Source organism: Bos taurus, chromosome 19 (genome assembly GCF_002263795.3).
Source record: "Bos taurus isolate L1 Dominette 01449 registration number 42190680 breed Hereford chromosome 19, ARS-UCD2.0, whole genome shotgun sequence".
In the NCBI taxonomy this organism is placed as follows: domain Eukaryota; kingdom Metazoa; phylum Chordata; class Mammalia; order Artiodactyla; family Bovidae; genus Bos; species Bos taurus.
In genome coordinates, this window is record NC_037346.1 from 5,512,771 (window position 1) to 5,540,698 (window position 27,928).

Consider the following 27,928-nt stretch of genomic DNA (forward strand, 5'->3'; position numbering starts at 1 on the left):
TGGTTTTCCAGGAGCACTTGTGCTCACTTCAGTATCTTCGGCAGAATTTGGTTCAAAATGGCAAGTCTGTATGGAAGGTCCGGGGGATGTGATGAGCTCCTTTAGGGCAGCGCTGAGTCAGGGTGGTCTTGGAGGAGGGGCCGTGCGTACAGACCCTGGTGGACGGTGATGGGGTCAGGGCTGACCTCAGGGCTCCAGTGAGCTGCTCTTTGGGCTGTTTTCTGATAGGTTGTTGAATAGCCAAGGATGAGAGATTACAAACAAAGGTGGGTACTCACTCAGCCCTGATTTTCCATGCCAAGTGGCAAGCCAGCAACTCCAGACTGTTCTGTGTCCCCAGATCACCTGTAAGAGTTGTGAAACTCATTTAACAGGTACTTAATCGGAGTTTTAACTGGGCAAGTAAGAAGTCCCATGTTGGGTTGGGGGAAGGGAGGAATGGAGAGGAATCCCAGTTTTTTGAAAAACACCAACTTATAGTTCTTCAGTTAGCAGATGCAGAGGCCTCTCCAGTGACACGTTAGGATGTAACTCCCCTGAGCATAGGGTTTGTTGGTTTGAGGAAGGCTGCTCTGTCCTCACCAGCCAGTGGCTGGGGCCTCTGAGATAGACAGGGCCCTGCTGGAGGGAGAGGGGCTTCGGGGGCCGACCCTGTGCTGAGGATGGCCTGGGGGCCAGAGCTGCCCTTCTGGCCTCCTGTCCTCTGCCATGGCAGGTCAAGAATTAGATTGGGTTTTGCCTGGATCTGTGATGTCCTCAACAGTCTCTGAGCAGAGTTCATTCTAAGCCCCCTGCCCGCTGTGTGCCCACACCAGAAAACGCAGTGTGAAGCTTCTGGAGGCCCCTGGAGGTGTGGGACCCTCCCCCACGTGCTGCTGCTGTTCAGTCTGCTGTGTCTCAGTTTAGTAGAATGTTGGGGAAAAGAACCTCCCTCCTACTAGGGTGAGGTCGCAGAGGCCTCTGGAGAAAACAGAGCAGAAAATTATTTAAACAACTGCGGCATTTGAAAAATCATTTTGAGAAAGGTTTAAAATATTTTTTAAAAACTGCATAGCAAGCACCCTTCCATTATCCAGGGTGAATTAACATCTTGGCATATTTACCATGTATGTTCATATATAAACGTATGTATTGGTTTATGAACTTTAATGTTACAGATCAAGTTGTGATTTGGGGGGAACTTTTAAAAAAGAGCCATGTATAAACTCATAAGGCGGAACGTTAATAATTCCGAATCTGCTTTCTCGGGTGCAAATCTGTCCTGGCCCTTTGGGTCCGCCGTATTAATAAATAAGCCTGGCTTGAGTCTGGTTAGGAAGGCCAGGCTGGCTCATAGGAACACGGCGTTCCGCTCGGTTAGCCTTTGTCAGAGGGGGGCAGGCGGCTCGTTGGCACAGAGTCCTGGGTGTCTGCCTTTGGAATGTGAGGGGAGTATCCCTTCACTTCAGGGGAGACTGCACCAGGGCCATCTTCTTCCCTTGGTGCGGAAGAAAAACAGACAAACGCACAGAGCAGACGTTCAGAGAAGAGTGTGGTACAACCCAAAGCTGCATGGTGAGCTGTGATGCCTGCTCACCCCAGGGCACCCAGCGTCACAGGGGAGGCCCGTTAGGTGAGGCAGCCGGACCGGTCACCCTCGTGCCTTCTTTCTTGACAGCTGAAATCCTGAGAGTCAGGCAGTCTGCAGTGTGCACCAGTTTTTCTCTGAACACAGAGCTTCCTTCAAACAGATGGGTAAAAAGGAACAGTGTGATTAACAGCTAATCCTTCTCTAGTATTTACTGTAGCCTGGGCTACAAGCTAGACTGAGTGGTTTTACATGTACAATTAAAACTCAAAGCAAGCCCTGGGCGCTGCTATTATTGGTACTAGGTAGGTACTATTATTATGCTCCTTGCACAGAGGAGAAAACCAAGGGCCGGAGAAGGAGCAGACAGCCGACGGAGTCCGGTCAGTGGGCAGCTGGGCTGGCTGCGGCACCTGTGTGCAGGCCCACCCTCCTGTTTCCCCGCAGGAGATGCTTGCCTTCATGGAAGGTGGAGAACTCCCTGGACCTCGGAACCCCCGTGTGGATGGCATGACAGTGTCAGGCATCCTGGGGACCTGGGTGCGGAGGGGATGCCAGCGAAAGGACCCCCAAACCAGGCCATGCATGTGTCTGTGGCGGCACTGAGATCACACCGCTCCGGCCTGGGGAGGCCAGCTGTCAGAGCGCAGGCTTCCCTTTCAAATCATAGCGGATGTGACTTAAAAATGGATTCTGTGCTTTGGTACGGCTCTCAAAGCCACAGAGCCTTCCAGTCGGATCTTAAAAGTGAACCTCAGTGAAGTGGTAAACACAGCCATCCCGGAAGAGTCAGGGACACTCTAGAGGCTTGGCAGCACGCAGTGCCTCTGTGCCGAGGTCGTGGCGCGGTCTGCGGAGGGCGGAGGGCAGGGGCGGGCCCCCAGGGCCCAGGCTGTGCTGATCTGCCCGGTGCAGCAGGGAGGCCTGTGGGGCCCGAGAACACCAGTCCTCCGTGCTGAGATTTCCTTCCTCAGCCCTCCCGAGCGGCTGGCACGGAGAACCACGCACGGCCATGTGGACGTGCCGGGCGGCAGCTCTGTGCTGCGCCATCCGCGGGTGGGTGAAGGGAGTGCGCACCTTCACGTGCTTTTCAGAGACATGCTTACCGAGAGCTCCTTGCAGACTCAAAACGTGGGGAACGGGTGTTCACAGAGTCAGGTAGGTGAGGAGGCTCAGGGCGTGGAGCCGGCATTTGGTAAATATTAGTTCCCTTCCCCTTCCTGTGTGTGAGGCAAGTTGTACAAGTGAAGCATCAGCAGTTCAGATGCAAAAATAGAGCTCCATGTGAGGATGTGGCCTCTTTTCCCTGCGTGTGGACCAGATGTCAGGCTGCCTGGTGAGGACTCCAGGAATGTGACAGCTTCCTTCTTCGGGGCTTCACTGCTTCTCCCCATATGGAGGATCCTCCCTCTCGATGCACTTCTTGGATCTGAAAAACAAGAATGAAAAAGAGGATGGTATAAAAGTCTCAGGAATGAACTTTCTGTATTCTCCTTCTTAAAAAAAGCATTTGCACATGTGTTCTTTGGCTCTTACCTTCAGGTTTGATACCTGGTCACCACATCATTATCCCTGTTACTTAACATGATAAAAATTAATGGAGGATCACAGCAAATGAACCTTTGTTTTCAGTGCATTTATCCTTTTCCTTACCTGACATTTACTGAGGGCCAGCTATCAGGCTTTGAACTAGATGTTGGGAATTCAGAGATCAGGAGGATGTTATCTCTCGAACTTGAGAAGTTTATGAACTACAAAGACATAGATAAATAAATGTGACTAAAGTGTATGGGTCTTCTCTGGCAGTCCAGCGATTAAGATGCTACACTTCCACTTCCCTGGTGGTTCAGATGGTAAAGAATCTGCCTGCAATGTAGAAGACCTGGGTTCAATCTGTGGGTTGGGAAGAGCCCTGGAGGAGGGCATGGCAACCCACTCTAGTATTCTTGCCTGGAGAATTCCATGGACAGAGGAGCCTGGTGGGCTACAGTCCATGGGGTCGCACAGAGTCGGACACGACTGAGTGACGAAGCACACTTTCATTGCAGGGGGCGCAAGTTCAGCCCCTAGTTGGGGAACTAAGATCTTATAAGCCACATGCCATGGCCAAAAAATAGAGGGGGGTAAAAAAAAAAGTACCACTTGGAAAGAAATGAAAGTTGTAAAGAAAGAAAATAGAAATTAAAAAAAAAAAAGGTGTTAAGGGTACGGACAAAGTGAAGTCAGGAAGGCAAGAGTGGTCAGCTCTGAATGGGGTGCAGAGAAACGATCAGAGATGAACTGTGTCTTGAAGAATGAGCTCAAATTATTCAATGTGAAGTACATATTTAAATGACTCATTGAGTTTTTCTTGACTGATACTAATTTCCATTAAATACGCTCAAGAATTAATTCAGATCATAGCGTTAAGGGACATGAAACTAAAATTTTAAAATGAGAGGGAAAATAATAAAAAGAATGTATATGTGATGAATACCCAGAGAAGCGAGGCTTTGGTGTGTGGTGAGGGGTCGGGGGTCTGCACTCCAGGGCAGCTGAGGCACGTGTCTCAAACGTGGCACATTTAAAGAAGTTGGGAGGTTAGAGGCGGTGAAACTGATGGAATTTGACAGTTGCTGTGGCAACACACCCACTTTCAGAAAAGCATTTGGTGGGAGGGGAGGAAAAGGTGTGGTCCTTGCCCTGGGCTGCCTTACTCCCCACATTGCCTGTTCTGGCCAAAGGTGAGGATGGATTGAGAAGGACAGACGCCCCACGTGGCTGACTGTTGTCTGCTTTTGTGGAACTGACTCTGGAATAAGATAAGGAGATAAGTAAACCAGAGCAGACAACTGGGGACCATTTGAACAGGAGGGGGCGTTCTGAGCAAGCCCATTGCCTTCAGGAAAACATCTCCCAAGCACTGTATTGGAATATATTGAATGACCCATGGATTTCTGTGAAAAAATGCACATGGCACAAATGTGTGTAAATCTCCCCTATGGAAGCAGCAGCAAAGAATGCTGTTGGCATAAAAAAAGAGTCCTGAGAGGAGCAAAAAGACTTTGGTTTATGAAAAATTGGTTTTGAAAAGTTTTGGCCCAAGAGCTGGGTGATTGTCTCTGCGGCGCCACCTTCTGGCACGTCAGAGGTATGACATGGTGTGAATCTCTATGGGTGGTGGGTTTCCTTACTGGCTTCCATGTGCTAGCTACTTACCTTCACGTGGGCTGTATCTTCAGACCTTTGGTTCAGGACTCAGCGACACAACATCAACAACAAATTGGTTCTCGACCTCGGCCTCATGTGAGACTCTCTGGAGGAGCTTTTTGAAAAAAGTTATTTAAAATAATTTAATTACAAAAGAAATAGTTCAGTCGCTTAGCGTGTCCAACTCTTTGCAACCCCATGGACTGCAGCACGCCAGGTTTCCCTGTCCATCACCAACTCCTGGAGCCTCCTCAAATTCATGTCCATTGAGTCGGTGATGCCATCCAACCATCTCATCCTCTGTCGTCTCCTTCTCCTCCCACCTTCAGTCTTTCCCAGCATCAGGGTCTTTTCCAGTGAGTCAGCTCTTCGCATCAGGTGACCAAAGTATTGGAGCTTCAGCTTCAGCATCAGTCCTTCCAGTGAATATTCAGGACTGAGTTCCTTTAGGATGGACTGGTTGGATCTTCTTGCAGTCCAAGGGATTCTCAAGAGTCTTTTCCAACACCACAAATCAAAAGCATCAATTCTTCAGCACTCAGCTTTCTTTATAGTCCAACTCTCACATCTACACATGACTACTGGGAAAACCATAGCTTTGACTAGACGAAGTTTTGTTGGCAAAGCAATGTCTCTGCTTTTTAATATGCTGTCCAGATTGGTCATAGCTTCTCTTCCAAGGAGCAGGCGTCTTTTAATTTCATGGCTGCGGTCACGATCTTCAGTGATTTTGGAGCCCTCCCAAAATTAAAGTCTGTCACTGTTTGCATTGTTTCCTCATCTGTTTGCCATGAAGTGATGGGACCGGAGGCCATGGTCTTAGTTTTTTTGAATGTTGAGAAGTAATATATGACCAGTGTAAAATACAACTTGAGTTCCTGTATCTCATTCCCAGATTTAACAGTCAGCAGTGCCTTGGATACTCTTCCAGACATTTTCTTTGTGTGTATAAATACATGTGTACATATATTTATAGAGAGATTGATTGTGTAGAGAAGTATGGAAATATATGTATATGCACACACTATACGAAGAATATGTACTATACATAATGTTATGCAACTTGCCTTTTTTGCTTAATGTTTTTTGGATATCTTTCCATATGAGTATATGGAGCTCTCCTGGCTGCATGGAATTCCATTGTCTGGATGTGCTGTAATTTATTTAACAAGTACCTTTAGCTTGTTTTCATCCTTGGTTGCCATTCTCCATACATTCAGCATATTTAAAGTGTAAGTCCCTAGATGTGGAATTACTGGTTCAAAGTGTGTAGGCTCTAAAAGAATTGTACTAGTTCCTATCAAAAGTGAGTGTGAAGGCTATTTCTTCTTTCATTAAAAAAATAAATCAATAAAACAAACTGAAAATAGAGAGTTCCAGGCCCCATTTTCAGAGCTTCTGACTGAGGTGGGAGAGGTATTTGAACATCTATATGTTTTAAAGCTCTGCAGGTGAATCTGGGCCATAACCAGGGTTACCCCCTCAGACAGGGGGTAAAATTAGGAACCGTGCTCCTAGGTGGTGATGCCTCGGTTATGCCCTTTCAGATCCAAATAGCAAGGCTTCCCTTTTGGTGGCCAGCTAGTGGGTAATTCCTTACTGCGTGGCCTCAGATTCCATTAGAAGAGACAGAGTTTGTGGATATGAAAGTCAATACCTTGCTGTCTGACTTCAATATGAAGAGCCCCTGGCCTGGCCCACTTTGGGGAGTAACAGTGTCTCCTTTCTTCTGCTTAGTTAGCTTCAGGAGATAGAGAGAAAACGGACATCTTTTCTTCAGAGAGCCCATTGTAAGCATCCTCCGTCTCAGGGAATGACTCCTCCTGCACAGCGTGTGTCAGAAGAAAGTCTCCGCCTTCATTGCTTTCGGTCGCTCTCCTTCTGTCCTTTGAGGCTGTGCTCTGCCATCCCCTTCCATGCCTCTGTCTGCCGAGCTTTGCCAAGAGTGGCGTCCTTGCCCGCTGGCATCAGGGCATCACGTCTCGCTTCACGCCTCCCACCCGCTGGAGGGATACATCCCTGTCCCTCCGTCCCTGTCCGATACGTCTGTCCTTTCCTTTTTGAGGAAACACCCCTATCCCTGCCCATCTATTGTTTGCCCACGTGTCTTTTCAGTTGGTTTCTTTCTCTCATTCCCATGTTTAGGTAAGAACTGCCTTTCGTTAGCTAAGGAGTTTCTATCAATATTAGGAAATCTGAGTTGACTGGGGTGGTGGGGGCGGGTTGCACACTGGAATGACAAAGGTCACGGAGGTGCTGGGCCCCGCTGGGTCCACCGAAAGGTCACAGACTGTGCCGGGCCCCCCGTCCCTCGCGTGGTCCTGGCGGGCCCTGGCCTGAAGCTCGAGAAGGGGTTTCGCAACACGAGGACCCGCACGAGTGTTTGATGCTGACTTGGTCCTTGTTTCTGTTTACCCAAGAGGCACGCAGACCTCACCTCGTGCCTGGGGAATAGAAAGGCAGATTTTTGTCCCATATAGATTTTTCTACATGAGGCAGGAGCCAGATGGGTTTAGCTTGGCTAATCTTAGTGCAAGCTGGAAAATTCCAATTTTTCCGAAACAACACATTTCTAAGAAATTGTCTGGTTTAGAATATTATGCTAGTATATGTAAGGGAACCACATGACTCTGGGCTGACTTACAGCAAGGCTTATAAATACGTAGGAAAATGTACCTGCATCTCCCTTGTCCCCCACCAGCATGGTGGTGGCAAGGACTAGATTCCGTTAAGCCCCTCCATTTTTATTGCTTGTCAAAACCAGTGCCTGTTTGGCAAATATTCCGTTGTGTAGGACTTAAATTTATTTGAGAAAACCTGAGTGTCTGCCTTTCCCAAGTCTCGGCATGCATGACGCATGCTCAGTGAATGTTGATTCAGGTTTTACATCGCTGGAAACAGTGTGTGTTGCTCTTTAGTCTTCCCTTCTCCTCTGCCCAAATAACCGAGACCAAGCTATCACTTCTTTAAAATGCAGTTCCTCCCATGATACCTCATCACCAAGGTGTATGCCCATCGGACGACAGTACCCGTGCCGGGAGCACCTACGTGAAGCAGAGTGCCCGCCTTGCCCCGGATGAGACGCTGGGTGGGGTGGGGGGCACACAGTGCGTTTTGTTCAGGTACCAGCTGACTCTGTGGGGTTAAGCTGATTTCCCCCTCCCCGAGAATCCATATCCCGGAGTTAGCAGAACCCCACCCCACACCCCCACTGCGACTCCTGTTGCCTAGCAACACTTATTTAGTAACCTTTCAGAATCATCATTAATACTGAGGAAGAGAACCTCCCTGCTCCATGTTATATACACAGCCTGCGCACTGCAGACTTTTCTGTTGTGGGCTGGAGGGGTATCTACGGGCATTTTTTATCTGTCATCCTCTGTCCAACATACACTCTCCAGACCAAGAGCGAATCAAAAGGTGTCACGAGGACTTTAGGGGACATCAAGGCAGTGGATGCAAAGGGGCCACTCTAGGCTGGTCGCTCAACATCCCTCAGAGAGAGCTCCCCCAGAGGACGCGGAGCAGACATGGACATCCCGAGGAGCGGGTCAGAGGCCCGGACTCAGCCGCACGAGGGGTCCAGGGGAGGGCTGCTTGGCGGGAATTGTTGGCCACGGTCTGTGGCATTCCTGTTGTAGTTGGGCAGGTGTCAGTGGTGGCGGGAGTGTAGAGAGAATAGGGCTTTGGAAGTAACCCAAGTCTGAATGTAAGCTCTTGTACCTCACTGGTTGCTCGACCTGGAGCCAGTTATCAAGCTGTAACGCGGCGAACCCTCGCTCAGTCAGCCCATGACACCAGCTTGTCCAGGAATGAGTCCACTTCCTGCCTTTCTGTCCTCTCCAAGAACCGTCCACAGACTCCTCTAAAGCTCCCATCCCTGGAACGTCAAGATTACCCCACGGCCTTTTCTCTGATTTTCTTCTTGCCCTGTATTATCTCCCAGGGGATCTCAAGGCTGTGAAATCCGTGTCTCTAGTTACAATTGCGCTTCTCAGGCCTGGACTTTTGCCTAAAGCTGAGGTCCACATCCTCCCGGGTCTCCATCTGGAGCCCAGAGGTGCCTGGATTTGGTGGAGCCACACACTCTGACTTTTCCTCTGAAAGTGCTCAGGGCACCGTCTCCTGGGTCCCGGTGAGTTTTATCACCTCCTTTCTGGCTGTCCAAGCTGGAACCTGCTCTCTCCTGCGCTGCCTCACAGATTTACGGAGTCTCATATTGATCCTACCTCATCAAGAACTCTTAAATCCAGCCTGCCCTCTCCCAGCATTGGGGGAGCTGCTCAGCACGTCCTGCCTCCCCTCTGATGCCTCCTCCACTGTTGCCATGGTATCACCTCATCACTCAGTCACCAGCCCCTTGAGGGTGAGATCTGGCCACCGAGGGCCCCTCTCTGTCCGGTCTCAGCTCTTCCTTCCCCTCTCCTCAACCTCTAAGCTCCAGCTACCCCCTGCTCTCAGTTCCCTGCCTGATCCAGGAGTTCTTAACATCTTCATGGCCTCACAGATTCTGTTCTCTCTGTCTCTTATCACCCCTTATCTCTTTACTTGTCCAGCCAATGTTGAGAATCTTCCAAGATGCCAACTCCCTCTGAGAAGCCTTTCCCAATGTCCCTGCAACTCCCTCCAGGGATCTGGCTTAGTGATCGACCTTTGGCCTCCACCCTGCGGTTCCCTGAGCAAAGCTCTCCTGTAGCACTTAGCACCTGCTGTGAACACCTGTGTGCTTACAGTGTCCACCTCCAGGCTGTGTGCTGGGTTTTATTTATGTATTTTCACAGCTTGGCTTCCCTGGTGGCTCAGGTTTGATCCCTGGGTCAGTAAGGTCCCCTGGAGAAGGGAAAGGCAACCCACTCCAATATCCTTGCCTGGGAAATCCCATGAACAATGGGCTACAGTCCATGGAGTCACAGTGTCCAACACCACTGAGCGACTCTCTCTGTCTCTCTCTCTCTCTCACACACACACACACACACACACACAACAAAAGTAAATACACAACTAGGAAACTGACAGCTCTGCTGGATTAAGAACATGCAAACTTTTGGTGCTTCGCTGGTGGCTCAGACAGTAAAGAATCTGCCTGCAATGCAGGAGACCCGGGTTCAGTCCCTCGGTTGGGAAGATCCCCTGGAGAAGGAAATGGCAACCCACTCCAGGATTCTGGCCTGGGAAGTCCCAGGGACGGAGGAGCCCGGCGGGTCCATGGGATCACAAAGAGTCAGGCACGACTGAGCAACTAACACACACACGCTCAGAACTTAGTCCATAGTAGGTCTTAGTAAATGTTTGTTAAATCAATGTTTTAGTCAACAAGCCTTTGTTTTACTTTATTATTATTATTTTTAAATATTTATTTGGCTGCACCAGGCCTTACTTGCGGCACACAGGATCTAATTTCCTGACCAGGTTCAGATGCAGGCCCCCTGTGTTGGGAGTGGAGTCTTAGCCACTGGACGGCCAGGGAAGTCCCAACAAGCCTTTGCTAATCATCTTCTGTGCAAGGCATTGGCAAGGCCTTTGCCTGAAAAGATTTCCAGTGTAGTTTGAGAACAGATAATTGTTTAAAAGCTATAGAGTCACTTAACCTGAGAAGCTTCCAGGCCAGCATATGCTTGCATGAGATATGATATAGATATTACATGTGAGGCATGTTGGACGTTGTCACCAACACTGGGACAGTCAGTGGGAGGGGGGCTTGACTTAGACCTTGAGGGGCGGTCAGCCAGGTAGAGGTGGAGACGATGAGAAGCAAGAGCATCTGGAACAGGGCCAGCCAGCGTGGCTGGACTGAGAGCGCAGCAGGGCTGAGGTCATCCTCGGCCTCTGGACAAAGCTTGGACCAGGTGGCGGAGCGAGGCCGCTGGCGGCCTTGATCGGGTGGAGGTGCTGTTTGAAGTGCTCAGGACAAGCCTGCAGGGGGCAGGGGGCCCAGCGAGGAGGGCAGTGCATCAGCCCAGGTCCTCAGGGATGGCCTGTCCCGCCTCTGACGGATCTGAACCAAGATGCACAGCCTCCCCAAGACTTAAGGATGGTTACTGCTAGAGCTGGAATGACCTTTGCTCTCATCCTGAACTCGCATCTCATTATATAACTGGTGCTCAAACCAGAGCCCAGGGGGTCTCGCCCACAGTCCGCGTCACTGGCCTGGTCTCTGGATTCCAGTCCTTTTGCATGAGATGGGCGTGGTCCACACCTGAAGCCTGATGGAAGAAGAGATAGGAGACGGCAGCGTCCAGGCCTTGGGAGACCCGGGGAGAGGGGCTGGTGGTCCCTGCAAGCTCAGCCTGTGAGTTCGGTTCCCAGCGGCGGTGAGTGACAGGCCTCGAGTGGCTGCACCCTGACCAGCGCAGGACTCTGAACTCTGGGTAGAGAATTTCAGAGTGCGCTGGCCGGGCGCCGAGGCAGGAGGCCTTAGCAAAGCTTATTTACTTTTGGGTGCTCAGCCTGGAGACTCGCACAGGAAAGAATTTGTGTGGATCGCCTTGAGAAGCCACACCTGAGTCCTATTCATGTTCATCCGGAAACTCAGGCTTTCAAACAATTCTGTTTCTCTTCCTATGTTTGTTTGGATAGGTTGAGGGGTTGGGAGAGGAGGAAGGGTGTCGCTCAGGGGAATGTGGGCCATTTGTTTGCTGCCAGTTCCGGGGTTTGCCGTGGACGTCAGCAAGCCCTGTGCTTACCTCGTCCCCGAATCCAAACAAAAACTCACATGGCCCAGGGGAGAATAGTCAGTTTAATAACTCGCCCTGGCAGCACTTTGAAAACTGCAGGTTTCAAATGACTAGACCTGCAGATTTTCACCAACTCGGACAATTAAAGAGGCTCCAGGGACCTCAGCGGTGCTGACTCCAGTGGTGCGTGTTGTCATTAGAAACGGAAAGAGCCTCCGAAAATAGCCTCCAGGTATGGAGAGCTTGCTTCTCTGCTTGATGAGAAGGTAGCCCCATCCGAGCGGGACCTCCGTAAACTGCATAGTGGCTCAGTTTCTCCGCAGGTACCATGTGCCCATTGGCCCTTGGGGCTCTGCAGGGCTGTCAGGAGGGCAGGACGAGGCCATCGACACTCCGTGTGCACTTGAACCAGGTCCAGAGGCAGCGAATAATGCTGGGCAGGAGCCGCTCTGGTGTCTGCTCCTCCTCGGAAACTGACATCACCACCGTTTCCATGCAGGGGGCCGAGGAAGGGCAGAGGAGGGGAACCCAGACCCCGCTTCGTCCCCTCCAGATGCCTTTTGTCGCTTGTCCTCTGTCCCATGGAGATGCAGAAAGGATTGACATGGTCATTCTAGATGAGAGCCCTCGTTCCCTGGGCGGCCTGGGGAGGATTACAGCCACGCAGTTCTCAGAGGGTGTGTCTGATGTGCAGAGCATTCAAAGGCTGGGCAAACAGGCAGTTGGTGGGATTCAACCTTGCACTTCCCAGGTCTTGACCCGCCATGCATTTCCTGCAAGTGCAGAGGAACCAAGAGGCCTGCTCTTGTGCAGCAGCATGCCATGACTTGGGATGGAGTGAGCAGAGACAGGAGAGTGCAGGGGAGGACCGGGCACCATTTCCCATCCGTGGCCCTTCCGACTCACCTGTGGTTGATGGGGGGAGGGAGGGTCAGTGTTGCCAGACCTGGAATCCGGCCTGCACCCGCCGGCTTTGGTCTGTGGGGCTGTGAGTACATTTCCGGCCACCTTTTTAATCCCCTGCACCTGGCGATGGCATGCGCCCAGCAGGGAGAGATTCTGGCCCTGGGGAAGAGGAGCTGGAGGGGCTCTGTCACTTTGTCTAGGGAACAACGGTGTGGTGGCCGGTGGGCCCACGCGTGCCTGGACCCCCGGCTGGAGCTTTGGTGCTGCTGCGTGGCACTGCGTGCCAACAGGGGAGGCTCTGAGCCCCTCAGCTGTCAGTCGGCTCAAGGAGGCAGGTTTCTTGCTGACTCCACTGGCAAGATTTGCGCTGATCCACACCCTTGGAATGAGAGGCCTTGCTAATCCAGCCCTGGCCTCTGCCAAATCAGGAGCTGCCAGATCAAGTCAGGGCCATTTTGGGTACTGGAGCGCGATCCCAGAGCAGCGTGCTTGTCCTGGACGCAGGGTCACACTTGGTGACGTCCAGCAGGCTTTGCTCGGGTGGCAGCTGGCAGGCAGTGTGTGCTGGAGGGCGGGGGCGCAGACGCTGCCGTGTGGCCACCCCACACCGTGGCCAGTGCAGCCAGCCCCGGGGAACTCACGAGAGAGCAGGACTCTGCGTGGGGGAGCGGCTGGCCCCGGTCACAGAGCTCGTTAGGGGCAGGTGCACCCTGAGTCCAAGTCCATCTGTGCTTTCAGGCGAGCCCGGCGGTCTCCAAAGGATGGGTCAGAGGGGACGGACAGAGGCTGGAGCAGGAGCCTGAATGGTGTTTCCCCTGTCTGTGCCCAAACGCAGACCCAGAGTTAATTAGCACGCTGACCACTCAAGGGTGTAGATGTAAAACATGCTCCCCCGTGACATGACCTTTGCAGCCACATCCCATAACAGCACAGACAAGGCCTGGTCTCTGGCCATCCAGCAGCTCTTTAAAGATGATGAGTGATATATAAAGATGCCTGCATGATATGTAGCCAGGAGCCCCGGCCCTCTGGGCCATTAGTTGATTTGTCGTTGAAGGCGTGTCCTTGGCATGAGCGGCCGTTCAGGAGGACCGAGGTGGTGGAGGCGGGGAGGGAAAGGAAACGGGGCGGCTGGCTGCCCTCATTCCTGGGGCTCTCGTCCATGCCTGGGGGCATCCCTGCCCGCTTGGGGAAGCATCCACGCCCAGGAGCATGGCGCGCCCTGGGAGACTGAGCCCCACCAGTCTCCCTCCAGCTTTCCAGCTGCATGACTGTGTGTGTGTTGGGGCGGGGGGGAGGATGTGGATTTCACCTCTGACCCTCCTCTTCCTAATCCGTAAATTGTGGGGCAGGCTCATGGGTCAGTGGGAAGTTGTCCATGAGGCCAGGAGACCCAGGTCCTGACACTGAGCTCAGTCGGAGAGTACAAAATCCCTTGCTTTCCTTTAAGGCATTTATGTGCTTAAGAGCTTGGGCTTTAGAATCAGAAGAATTGGGAGGTGAGATTCTGTTTCATCTACCAGTTGGGCAACCTTGGTTCATTATTTCGCATTTCTGAGTGAGTGAGTGATAGTTGCTCAGTCATGTCCGACTCTTTTCGAGCCCCTGGACTGTAGCCTGCCAGGCTCCTCTGTCTCTGGGATTCTCCAGGTGAGAATACTGGAGTAGGGTGCCATTCCCTTCCCCAGCATTTCTGAGCTCGTCTTAAACTGTCTGGAAAAAGGGGGTACTAATGATTCAAACTTACACACATATCTTGAGGATTAAGTGAGGTGGTACATGGGAGGGGTACCTAGGGGGGTGCTGACCACTGACCTTTGCTCCTAACAGCGACTTCTCAGTGGGCGGGGGCCTGTCCACCTGCCCACAGGGCAGCGTTTCACTCGCTGTCTCAGTGAATGGAGCAGACAGACCCTTCCTTACGTTCATACATAATGGGTTGGTTTGGCTTCTCAATGTTGTACTTTACCCATGTTTCTGTGGACAGCCCATTACTGTGGAGAGAGTGTTAGGAAAGAGCTGCTTTGATCAAACTGATCTTTATAGGGACCTTTCAGTGTATTTGTTCTGCAATCATGGACAGCACTTACTGGGCACCTTGTCTGGATTTGGCACAAGGGAAGTGTATGTGTGTGTGTGTGTGTGTCTAAAACAGAGACAGAGGGATTTGTTTTTGCCTCGAAGTTAATGTATCAGCCAAATAAGGCTCAGGACACTAGAAAAGTGTCAAATGTTATGACAGATTCACAGCTGCTGGAGTTGAAAAGGACTCTTTCACATCTAATGTTTGGTTAAGCCTTTTCTTTCTCCTCTTCTTCTTCCTTTTCTGGGGGCTTCTTCTCTTTGCAAAATGAAGCAAAGTCCAATTTTAAAAGCTCATTTTTATTTCTGTCTTTGAAAGTAAAAGAGGCTCATTATAGATAATTGGTAAAATATAATAAAAAGAAAACATATTTCCCCAAACAGTCCTCATCATGAACCAGGGGTATTTATTTCCATTTGTTCAGTGGTTAGTATTAAACGTCTCCTCCATGCAGGCTCCTTCTAGAAGCTGGGGATGCAGCAGCAAAGAAGACAAGGTCCCCATCCCCTGGTTCTTACATGTTTGTGGAGGGAGGTCTCTGACCAAGTCAAGCAAATACAAAAGATAATTTGGGGTAGAGATGCATTTTGCAAAGGATGTGAAACAGGGTGGTTTGGTAGTTGGGGCAGAGCAAAGTCAGAGAGTGAGGGGACGTGGCTTTTGCACCAGCGACTAAAGGATGCAGAAGGGCCAGGCAGGCAGTGCAGGGGAGAATGTTTAGGTTAAGGAATCCTGAGGACCCAGACCTGGAGGTCCTGCTTGGGGCGTGAGGAGTGGAGGGAAGGCTGCATGACTAGGCCTTCGGGGTGCGGAGCCTTAAGCGGCAGTGCAAAGTCTTTGGAGGGTTTCAGATGGGAGGGTGACCAGCATAGTTCTGTATTATTTTTTTTATGTTTATTTTTGGCTGCACCACGTGGCATGTGGGATTGTAGTTCCCCAATCAGGGACTGAAACCACGCTCCCTGCTGTGGCAATGCAAAGTCTTAACCACTGGACCACCGTGGAAGTCCAGGTCCATTTTTAGAATGTTTTCCAGGCTGTGTGGAGAGTCCATTGTGAGGACTCGAACGGAAGGAGGGGGAGCAGTTAGGAGGATGAGAGAGATGCCTCCCAGGTGGCTCGGTGGTAAAGAATCCGCCTGCCAATGCAGGGGATGCGGGTTTGATCCTGGGTTGGGAAGATCCCCTGGAGAAGGAAATAGCAACCCAGCTGCCTGGGAAATCCCAGGGACCAAGGAAGCTGGTGGGCTACAGTCCATGGGGTCACGGAGAACTGAACATGACTGACCATGCACTCACACACACACTCAGATGCGCAGTGACGAAACCATGAAGCTTAGACGAGGAGGGGTAGTCTTTTTATTCAATTTTTTAAAAGTATCTGGGATCATAGTATTTATTTATCTATCTATATTTTTGGCTGTGCCAAGCAACTTGCAGAATCTGAGTTTCCCAGCCAGGGATCGAACCTGCAGTGGAAGTGCAGAGTCCTAACCACTAGACTACCAGGGAATTCCTCATACTCTGCTGCTGCTGCTAAGTCGCTTCAGTCATGTCCGACTCTGTGCGACCCTAGAGACAGCAGCCCATCAGGCTCCCCTGTCCCTGGGATTCCCCAGGCAAGAACACTGGAGTGGGTTGCCATTTCCTTCTCCAATGCATGAAAGTGAAAAGTGAAAGTGAAGTCACTCAGTCATGTCCGACTCTTAGCGACCCCATGGACTGCAGCCCACCAGGCTCCTCCATCCATGGGGTTTTCCAGGCAAAGTACTGAAGTGGGGTGCCATTACCTTCTCCGCCTCATACTCTGGATATTTGATATTTGTATTTATATGGAGACCACTGACTACTTTCCAGGCACTGTGAATTATGTTGAGCACTTCATCTATCAGTTAAGTTCAGTTACTCAGTTGTGTCCAACTCTTTGCAACCCCATGGACTGCAGTACGCCAGGCCTCCCTGTCCATCACCAACTCCCGGAGTTTACATAGACTCATGTCCATCATAGCATCATTGGTGATGCCATCCAACCATCTCATCCTCTGTCGTGCCTTCAATCTTGCCCAGCATCAGGGTCTTTTCAAATAAGTCAGTTCTTCACATCAGGTGGCCAAAGTATTGGAGTTTCATCTTCAACATCAGTCCTTCCAATGAACACTCAGGACTGATCTCCTTTAGGATGGACTGGTTGGATCTCCTTGCAGTCCAAGGGATTGTCAAGAGTCTTCTCCAACACCACAATTCAAAAGCATTAATTCTTCTGCACTCAGCTTTCTTTATAGTCCAACTCTCACATCCATACATGACTACTGGAAAAACCATAGCTTTGACTAGATGGACCTTTGTTAGCAATGTCTCTGCTTTTTAATATGCTGTCTAGGTTGGTCATAGCTTCTCTTCCAAGGAGCAAGCATCTTTTAATTTCATGGCTGCACTCACCATCTGCAGTGATTTTGGAGCCCCCAAAAATAAAGTCTGTCACTGTTTCCACTGTTGCCACATCTATTTGCCATGAAGTGATGGGACCAGATGCCATGATCTTAGTTTTCTGAACTTTTAAGCCAGGTTTTTCACTCTCCTCTTTCACCTTCATCAAGAGGCTCTTTAGTTCTTCTTCACTTTCTGCCATAAGGGTGGTGTCATCTGCATATTTGAGGTTATTGATATTTCTCTCGGCAATTTTGATTCCAGCTTGTGCTTCATCCAGCCTGGCATTTTGCATGATGTACTCTGTATATAAGTTAAATAAGCAGGGTGACAAGGAGCCTTGGCGTACTCCTTTTCCAATTAAGCAAATGAAAGAACTCAGCTGTAATTCTAGCACCTCCACTAGCTTTGTTTGTAATAATGCTTCCTAAGGCCCACTTGACTTCGGATTCCTGGATGTCTGGCACTAGGTGAGTGATCACACCATTGTGGTTATCTGGATCATGACGATCTTTTTTGTATAGTTCTTCTGTGTATTCTTGCCACCTCTTCCTAATAGCTCCTGCTTCTGTTAAGTCCATACCATTTCTGTCCTTTATTGTGCCCATCTTTGCATGAAATGTTCCCTTGGTATCTCTAATTTTCTTGAAGAGATCTCTAGTCTTTCCCATTCTGTTGTTTTCCTCTATTTCTTTACCCTGATCACTGAGGAAGGCTTTGTTATCTCTCTTTGCTATTCTTTGGAACTCTGCTTTCAAATGGGTGTATCTTTCCTTTTCTCCTTTGCCTTTCGCTTCTCTTCTTTTCTCAGCTATTTGTAAGGCCTCTTTAGACAACCATTTTGCCTTTTTACATTTCTTTTTCACATTCGTTTCTCACACAGCCCTATGAGACAGGCATGGTAATCCGCGTTTATAGATGAAAAAACTTAAACTCAGAGAAGTAGATTTTTAAAAAGGAAAAAAATTCACCATAGTTTCTGTCCTTACTAGGAAGTGGGGACAATTTCTTTCCGGTCCTTTACTCAAACACCCAAGTTTATAACCTATAGGTGGCAAAACGAGAAATCAAACCCGAGTCTGACTCACTAGACGGCTTAACCACTACTCAGTACATTTTAAAACCTTGTTGTAATCTTAATGTTATTGTATAAGCATCTCCCCAAGTACAGCAGCTCAGCCCGTAGATCAGTCGGGTTGCCACGACAGTGTTTACCAAACACTCACAAATGCTCAGTAGCATTCACAGATGAAGGCTTATTGTTCCCTTGTCTGAAACAGCTATGAGTTGGTCAGGTGGCTCAGCTGATCTTGGCTGGACTTGCACGTCTGGGGAACAGGTGACCTGGGCTGGCCTGGACTGGCCTGCCCCCTGTCCCCCTCAGCCCCTCCCCACACTGCAGGCTCAAGGGGCGGTGTGACTGGTGGGGACTGAAGTGCTGCAGAGAAGCAGCAGGACGTGCGAGCCCTCTTTAGGCGCAGCCTTGGAGCTGACACTGTCGCTTCTGTCACGGTCTGTCGGCCAGCACTCGTCACAGGGCCAGCCCAGATGCGAAGGCTGGGGAAATAGACTCAGCCTGGAACTGCAAGGTCGCATGTAACAGAACATGGGGAGAGGGAGGGCCAAGACCTCTGGCCTTCAGGACACTGCTGTCTTTGCAGAGTGCTTGTTAGACCGGCCAAGAGGTTCCTGCCATTGGAATAAAGACCTCAGGGCCCAGAGTCAGCCTCAGGGTCCAGGAAGCCCGTATCCTTAGGATGTGCTTGTAGGGCCTTTATTTAATGTCAGTACCTAAAGTGGTCACTCATGATGGACCCTTGAACGTTACAGAGTCTTCTAAGTTCATTGGTTCCCTGTTACATAAGGATTCTCAGAAGCAGGGTATTTTGCAGTGAAGTGAGCCCTGATCATGGTTTTCCTCTGAAGGCAGTGGGTGCAAAGACAGTCAAAAGTGCTATTTCATACTCAAATTATGACTGTGTGGGGTCAAGGTTGCTAGATTCTTATTAAGTATATAAGAATAGTAAACACCCTATCTTCAGTTATGCTCGTTGGAGGTTTAGGCATACCTACTCTGTGACAAAAGCAGAGGCCAATTTTTGGTTTCAAGATGACTTTGAATCTCTGTCCAGATTTAAGCCCTTTGTTCCACCCTTTCCACCAGAAATCCTCCTTGGCTCTCCTAGAAATGACTTTCACTGAGATGCTTTTAGGAAAAAGAAAACTATGTCCCAGCAAACTGCAGAGTCTACACCATGGGGTTGATCCTGTCCACCCAGTTCTTTCAGAGAAAGCCCTGGAAAAATACCAAGCTCAGACTTAACAAATACACGAAAAGAGAAACAAAACACGTGATCATCTCAACAGATACTAAAAATGCATTTGAGGAAATGTATTATCATACATAATTTCTGATTTAAAAAAAAACAACAGTAACTCTCAGTGCAGTAGGGCTGGGAAGGTTGGAACTATTTTAGCTTCTCAGAAGGTTATCTACTAGGGGTCTAGAACAAAGCTTAAGGATGTAAGGCATTAAAAGTTATTTTCATTAAAGTCTGGGACAGACTCTAGCCTCATCCGTTTTACTCAGTGTTTTTTGCAGAGCCTAGCCAATGCAGTGAGTTATTTTTTTTTTTATTTTTAAAGTAGAAATTATAAACACTGAGACAACAACTATCTCTAGAGGCAGAAAAGATTATTTACCTTGAAAACTCTGTTAGAGCTTTTAGAACTAATAAGGGAGTAAAGTGGCCTTAAAGATATAAGAAAAAGATGAAATCATAAAAATGGAGAGTATACTAAGGATATATTGAATATTTTAAAGATATCAGTTGTCCCCAAACTAACCTATGGTTTCATTCACTCGTAATTCAAAATCCCATTAATTTAGAATATAATTTAATGTATCCTGAAATTCCTATTTCTATGAGTATAAGAATACTGAAGAAAATCTTCCAAAAAGAACCATAAAGAGGGCAGAACTTGCCCTTTCAAACATCAAATCTTACTAATACCATTATATTAATCCATTTGGAAAGTATTATGTAAAGGCCCTTGCTTGTATGTTATACAAAAATAAATCATAGGTGACTCAAAATCCTAAAGTATAGTTATATTAAAGTATGCATGCTAAATCGCTTTAGTTGTGTCCGACTCTGTGTGACCCCATAGACGGCAGCCCACCAGGCTCCTCCGTCCCTGGGATTCTCCAGGCAAGAACACTGGAGTGGGTTGCCATTTCCTCCTCCAATGCATGAAAGTGAAAAGTGAAAGTGAGGTCGCTCAGTCATGTCCGACTCTTAGCGACCCCATGGACTGCAGCCTACCGGGCTCCTCTGTCCATGGGATTTTCCAGGCAAGAGTACTGGAGTGGGGTGCCATTGCCTTCTCCATATTAAAGTATAGAGTAATATATATGTGTGTATATATATATATATATATATACACCCACACACATATGTACACATATATAGTGTATGTATATATACATGTATACATGTGTGCATATAGTATGATTTGGGGATAGAGAAGATATGAAATTAGAAGCCATAAAGAAGAAATTTTTAAGATATTATTACTATATTATAGTGCAAGATCTCACCCATAGTGCAAAACTCTAAGCAAAGCTAGAAAACAAATAGTCTGGGGGAAAATATTTTCTACAGAGAAAACAGATGAAATGATTATATCCATAGCTGATATAAAATTCTTTCTATAAAGAGTGCTTACAAATGAATAAGCAACAAAATCCACTTAAAAAGGAGCAAAAAATAAGAAAAGGGTAGTATACCGGAGAAGAAATAAATACCCAATAGACATGTGAGTTGTTCAGTCTCACTACTAAGAAGGAAATGTAAATTAAACAATAGTGATATTTGTATAGTCAGATTGGCAACATTTTAAAACTTATCATTTAATTTGTACAAAAATGAACTCTCACAAATGTTGGTGCAAGTATAAATAGATAAGACTTAGCAATGCTTTTAGAAATTTAAAAATACTTGCCTTTTGTAAGAGCAATCTCACTTTTAGAAATCTCTTCTATAAAAACACTCACATACCTAAAAATGCATCAGTTGGGAAATGATTAGGTAAATTGTTATATCCAAATTTTGGGAACTACTCACCCTTTAAAAAGAACAGAGTAGTTCTGTTTGTACTAACATGGGTAATTGCATATGGTATACTGATATATAGAAAGAGTAATGTAAGACCTAGGGGTAGTATAAGCCTACAGGATTGAGAAGTTCACACTAAACAGTTAAAGGTATCCTTTGGGAAGAGCAGCAAGATGGATTGAGGGCAAGGGAGACACATTTCTGCATTTGTTGAAATTTTGCAATGAACATCTATGGTAATTTAAAAAATTAAATGATTCTTAATTTGAAAATTCTTATTAATAAAATTTTGCAAATCCACAAAATGTAGGATAAAATAATAAAGATCCTCCCTCCTGTTACTCAGGGATACTGTTAACATTTAGTAATAAAGGGGGAAATAAACGTGTCCAACAGAGTTAATGCAGTCAAAAATATAGACAAACAAGATGATGCAAGGGTATCTTGGGAGAAGGGAGACCTGGATGTTTCTCAGGTCCTTTGCTGGGTGCTCTGCGATGCTGGGAAGCCACTGAAAGCCATTGACTCATCTGCAGTCCGGGTAGGTTTTCTCCATGCTTCAGGTAGGGCTGACCTACTTCCATTGGAAGAAAGGGCTGAAGAGAAAGAATGCAGATAAAGGTTCTGCCTCATGTGAAGTGTAATTGTTAGAATGTCCATGAATGAATGTCAGCAGCCAGCATTTCTGAGGGCCACCATTAAATGAGCAATATTCTTTATAGAAGCAGAATTCTGAAGTAGGCACACTGGGAGAAGCGGGTGGGGATAAAACAGAAGAAAGATGAAAGACCATGTGGTCAGTAGGGGAGGAGTGTGTGTGTGTGTGTGTGTGTGTGTGTGTGTGTGTGTAAAGCTTAACATGTATAAAGAAAGAGTATAATGTTTAAATACAACGTAAGTACTTGAAGTAACTTTGAGCAATTAGATGGTAGGAGAGGGTATTTATGCCTGTGTGTGTGTGTGTGTGTGTGTGTTTGTATCGGGCAGGTGGAGGGGGTATGGGGTGGCTTTATTATTAAGTTCAAAGAGAGTTCCTAAAGGGAAAATAAAATACCAGTTTGAGTCAGACACGGCTCATTCTCTCAGTCAGTGTCGAGAGGCACAAGATCAAATCTGGCTTGACACCATCCACTGCAGATCTCAGCAGCCACTAGAAGCTGGAACCAAGCAGAGCCTGGCTAATGAGAATCTCCATCCTCTGCCAGTGCCTGGGGGCCCATCCCTTTCTCTCTGGCAAGCAGGATACAAAGAGAGCTCAAAGCAGAGTGAGGACCAAAAGGTCACCCAGAACATTCATTCTGCAAGCTCCCCACCAGGCCTTTCTGAAAAACAGACAAGTGTGGTTTCACAGTTTAGCCAGAAAGCAAGCCAACGGCTTTGCCCTTCAGTCCAGGGTAGGTTCTAATGGCACCCAGAGGATGTTCCACGTGACAGCCGGCCTTCAGCAGTGAAGGCAGAGGAGGACCTGGGCCAGACCCAGCTGAGGCATATCCCCTCGTGTATTCTTTGGGCGTGAAAGGGGTGACTGTAAAATTCAAGTGAAACTGGAAGTTAGGATTCAGAGCTCCCCACATAAACACTGCAGTCTGTTATCAAGTTCACATTCACCAGTGAGACACTTTCCAAAACGCAGTCAACTTGTTGCTCTGAGGACCTTTGTGCGTTTCGGCGGCTTGGTTCGCAGCTGCCTCAGGTGGAAGTTAGAGCATCTCCACCATGTCTTTTCCATTTTGCTTGGTGTTTCTGGAGTGCACGTGTGGGTTAGGTGCAGCCTGCTGGCTCATCTCCCGTGTCCAGTCCTGTCCCCTTCAGCTCACTCCTCACACTTTCCAAACCTCAGCTCCGCCTGTTGCTTTCATGCTCAGAACCCCTCAGTGACATTCAAGGCCTCTTGAACATCCCTACTGGCCACCTTCCTGACCACATCTCTTGCACTTCTGCCTCTCTCAGTCTCGTGCTCTGACAGCCACCCAGGACTGCTCGTGGTTCCTTCAAAACCTGACCCCCTGTCTTGGGTCTGTCCCTGGATTACCTTTGTGGCTCAGTTCTCTGTGTAGAGATGCAGCTACGCCAAGCATCCTCTCTGGGAAGTGTTCCCTGGCCTCTTTGTGTTGTGTCCTGTTCCTCCGCTCTCTGCAAGCATGTGTGGTTTCCTTTCACCCCTTCACTATATCTTACTGGCTGGTTTTAATCTGATTCCCTGACTCACTTGGAAGAAACCTTAAAGGTGAAAAAAACAAAGTACCTGCCACAGAGTTGGTGCTTCGGGATTACATTATAGGAAGGGATGAACGTGTGCATTTTTTAATTTAGCTTGTGAATATGTGTATGTGGGTCTTTGTTTCCCCCTATCTGACACACGAGTAAAGTGTTCAGCCTGCTGTGCCTCAGGGGGGATGTTGGGGTCACATTTAAGTGAGCTTAAGACTCTTCACCTCGTCCTGAGTGTCATCAAGTAGACGGCAGTCGATAGCCCACTCCTGGGCTCCCATAGAGGGCTCACGAACTAAAGCTCCCGTGCTGTTCCAGGCCAGCTGCTGCCAGCCAACCGCAATACTCCGAGCCCCATTGACCCCGACACCATCCAGGTGCCGGTGGGCTACGAGCCGGACCCGGCCGACCTCGCCCTCTCCAGCATCCCCGGCCAGGAGATGTTTGACCCTCGCAAACGCAAGTTCTCCGAGGAAGAGCTGAAGCCACAACCCATGATTAAGAAAGCGCGCAAAGTCTTCATCCCGGACGACCTGAAGGTAAACGGGAACTGGTAACCAGGCTGTGGGCAAGTGGAGAGCGGGGTCGAGAGAGGCCAAGACTGATAATTTTCGGCCCCATTTTTCAGCACGTGACAAGGCTGGTTGCTTCCTCTCTGGGTGTCTTCTGTACTATGCCTTTTGTATCTTGATAATGTACAGAAATAAGGAAAAGCAATAAAATGAAGTACTTTGCAGCCCATGAAGGAAGCAAGCCCACTGCTATCTGCAAGGAAACCCATAAAAGCCTAGTAAAGTCAAATCTGGATCTTTCAAGGTTGGAAAGGGGAAAAAAAAATATTGGGAAGGATACCTAGACCTCAGAGTCTTCAAGGGTTACCTTACCTTTGGGAGTTTAATGCTAATTAACTGCTGCCATTTCTCTGTAGGCCTCAGGGAGTAACAGCGAGACAGGACCTCTCTCCACATTGCCAACCTTGGATGCCAGGGTGGGATGTTGTTAAGGAAGCTGGGGCGTTTCCTGACCCTATTTATAAGTAATGTTGACTCTGCATCTCACGTAGTGATCACTTGAGTATCTCAACAAAAGGTTAATTTGGGGTTCTTTTTTCTCTACTGTGTTGAAGGGACACATTATTTATAAAGGAAAATAGATTTACCTTAGGAAATCAGATGCAACTTAAACAAAATTAATCCGACACCTTTATGATACCTTAGGAAGATAATTCTTTCTAAAATTATGCCATGCCTACTGATACCAAAATGGAACCATTTTTGATTAGCCATTGCTTAGAATTGTCTGTGTTTATGCTGCTTTCTAATCATATGAACAATAGAGATGTGATTGTATACATTCAAGGCATTGGAAGCAGGCATAATTAGGTCTTTTCTAACTTCTCAAACCTAAACATGGTTCACATGAAGAGAACTCCTGTTGGGAAAATAGGGAGTTTGGGACATTATTCTGGAACCACTGTAGACCAGTTATGCCTGCTTTTCAGACCTAAAGAGCACTGGAAGAAAACATGCCTGCAGATTTGTCACTGCTCTCATCCAGCACCTGAGATTACCTGCGGTGATGCAGGGTCATAAAATGTCCGAGGTGAAGGGGACCTCAGAGGCTCATTAGATCAAAATGGTCATGGCACCACTGAGGAAATGGAGATAAAGGAAAGTGAAGGTGAGCCCTGGTAGTTAGAACAAGACCCAGCCGGGTCCCCAAGTCTGCTAGCTTCCAGAAACATCACTGCAGCATGTGGCCCCGACAGGAGCTACAACAAGGACCTCCAATAACTGTCATCCTCAATAACTGTCAGACTCAAAGGAGGAAAGTGCATAGTAAACACACCAGAAGACAGAGACTAGTCAGGGAACTGATGGTTAGACAAAGATAGAATAAGAAAAGGGCCCCTGGGATTAGGTCCTGGGCAGTTTAAGTACCTTCTTTCAATGGATGCTTTTCCTCACCTTGTGTTCTTAGTCATCCAATTCTCTGTATTTTAGAACTGGCTTCTTAAACTAAACCAGGGAGCCCATTCAGCATGGATGTCCTCTTGAGTGGAGGCAAGTTTGAAGAGGTGCTGCTATATAGTAGATAAAACCTCTAGCCAGACTTGCACAGTCTCCGAATTTACAAGTTTAAAGCAAGGAGCAAGCTGCTTTAATTACCCAGGTAACCTTGGCAACAGAGGCCACGTGAACATTGCTGTGCTGGAATTATACATGTTACCGCCGCCGCGGCTGGACGTGGCCTTTCCACGTGCCAGTGTGGGGAATAGGCAGGAACGTTCTCCTGCCAGGGGTCTCTGGATTCCTTCAGTTGAGAGCAAAGCCTCAGGCCCCAGACCAGGAGCACGGGTGAAACAGGACGCAGAACTCTAAGGTGTTTCTTGTGCAGCAGGAGGACTGAGCTGGGGCAGGTGGGAGCCACATGTGCGGCCTCCAGCGCTGGCTGAGCAGACTGAGTGCGTGAAGCGGCCCTCACTGCCTGCCCTTCCTCTCTGGAGCCATTCATCTGGGTTAGCAGGCGTCTCGCCCCCACCCAGGAAGATGAAGGGGTGGCATACTGGTTCCTAACTGAGAATCAGTTTAATCGCCTTGGTGTCTTTCAAAGACCCATTCATTCACTTGACAAATATTTTTCAAATGCTAGTGTCTGCCAAGTCAGGGCCTGGGGATTCAGAGGTGACCCACTACTGACATTGTTCCTACCCCCGAGTGAGAAAAAGGGAGTGCTGATATGTCAGGAGGGGCCTGCTGAGTGGAGGTGGCATCAAACACAGACCCTCAAGAAGATGGGACTGGACTGAGGGTGCTTTGCCAGGTGGTGGTGCCTCGGGAGCCAGATGGCATCTGACCCTGGGAGGTAGAGGGAAAGGGCACAGGTGATGTATCAGCCCCAATCAGTACTTCTGCATCCCACTCCCATTCTGAGGTAACAGAGCGGGGGAGGCTGGTTTTGTTGTCGGGGACAGCCCTCCTTCCATCATTCCTGCCTCCTGTGTCCCCTGCTCCATTCCTACTCCCAGCTCCCCTCCAACCTGAGACGGTCCACATTTCACACCTTGGCTCGCTCATCTGTTCATGTGCACAGGAGGCTGGGAAATGAAAGTACCTCAGAAGTGAAAAGAGCTCAGAAATCGGTTGTTACACTGAGGTCAGCTGGTGACTCCCCTGGTCCTTAAGACCTGATCCCAAACCTCCAAGGCCTGTGGTGGTACCCCTTCTCCATCCCCCTGAAAACACAGCTTCTTCAATTTCCCAGGGCCTTGTTCTCCCGACTCCCTGGCCCCCGTGTGCAACTTCTGATACATCCTAAGTTAGTCCCTCTTTCAGATCATCTTGGAAACCACACTTCGGCGAACACTGATGAGAGTGGTAGATTTCCTGATTTACCAAGGGCGTGGATCTGGGGCTTACTAACATAGACAACATCGATCAGAACTGGAGGTTTCACTGTTAATGTGCCATAGACCCTCTCACCCCACGGAGTCTTAGGCTCTCTTAGCTCCTCCCAGCTTCTTTCCAGCCAGCTGGCCTGGCCTCTCTCCTCTTCCTCCAGCTCCCCACGCCCTTTTCCCAATGGCAAGCAACAAATCCTGCCCCATGGTTTCCAAAGGATAACCTCCTAAGAATTCTTTGGCCATTATGAAGATCATGTTTTTCACTTTGTTATATATTATTATGAAATGTATAGTAAGCTAGGAGTGCTTTATAAATAAGAGAACAATACTAGCTTGTGAAAGGCAGACAGAAGGTGCCTGCACTGACTTTGTCTCACACCTCCTGTCTGCTGGGCAGTGTTGGCTGAGGGTAAAGGGCAAGGATGGGGCAGACCACTGATCTTGCAACTTGCTTGGAGACTTGCCCTCAAACCATGTGACCTCCTCCAATGCCAAATACCCCTTGGAATCCTGGGGCAGGGTAAGAACTGACCTCACTCACTTATTCTGGGTGGTACTAACTGCGGGTATTAACATTGCTAGGATTGAGGAATTTACTATTGCAATGTGTTGAAAAAAAGGGGTTGCAAAACCCACCTGGTGGCACCATAAATGGAAGAAGACTTATATTTCTTAATGCTTCTAGGAAGGTTTTCCCTTTTTTGGCAGAGAGAGCAGTGATGGGGGAAAAAAGGGACTGTTTTCAAGTCGACCACAATCAAACATTGCTCAGGCTAAGAAGGCCTAGTTAACAAACAGTTAAACAAAAAAAGTTATAGTAAATTATTTAAATGCTAGCCATGAATAAGAACTTATTAATCAATGGCCAAGTGGAACTTTATTGTTTGTTTTTAATTGCCAAAGTATACATGCCATTATAGAATATTCTAATAGTTCAGAAGGACATAAAAACTCAAAGATCCTACCTTCTTCAATTTCCCTTCTGAAGGCACCACTTTTAATAGCTGGGTATCTGGATTTATACTATTTCTGAATATATATTATTACTTAAAAAAAAAAAAAACGAAGTGGGATGAGAACCTATTGATCTGCAAATTTCCACTGTTTCTGCCCATACAGTGATATGTCTCTAGCATCTTTCTGATTCAGCAGGATCATTATTTTTAATAGTTGTGTGACTCTATCATGATGTAGTTATCAAAGCTCCTACTGATAATTGAGAGGGGAGGGGCTGCCCATTTTTTTCAGTTTTGGACAGTTCAGTTCAGTCGCTCAGTTGTGTCCAACTCTTTGCGACCCCATGGACCGCAGCACCCCAGGCCTCCCTGTCCATCACCAACTCCCGGAGTTT

General features: G+C 48.2%; 1 protein-coding gene and 1 long non-coding RNA gene across 7 annotated transcripts in view; one reads left to right on the forward strand and one right to left on the reverse strand.

The window, feature by feature from the left end:
- Nucleotides 1-27,928, forward strand: part of HLF (HLF transcription factor, PAR bZIP family member) — a 54,353-nt gene that overhangs the window by 21,363 nt on the left and 5,062 nt on the right. For all 6 annotated transcript variants that reach the window (XM_024980113.2, XM_024980115.2, XM_024980118.2 and 3 more), the window contains one exon: nucleotides 23,493-23,713. In XM_024980113.2, coding sequence (XP_024835881.1) covers nucleotides 23,493-23,713 — 221 coding nt within the window. The remainder of the gene's footprint in view (nucleotides 1-23,492; nucleotides 23,714-27,928) is intronic.
- LOC132342992 (uncharacterized) lies at nucleotides 336-12,707 on the reverse strand. Its single transcript, XR_009491624.1, has 3 exons — nucleotides 4,766-12,707; nucleotides 2,674-2,996; nucleotides 336-1,720 (listed from the first exon to the last, which is right to left on the reverse strand). It is a non-coding gene; the product is annotated as an uncharacterized lncRNA (long non-coding RNA).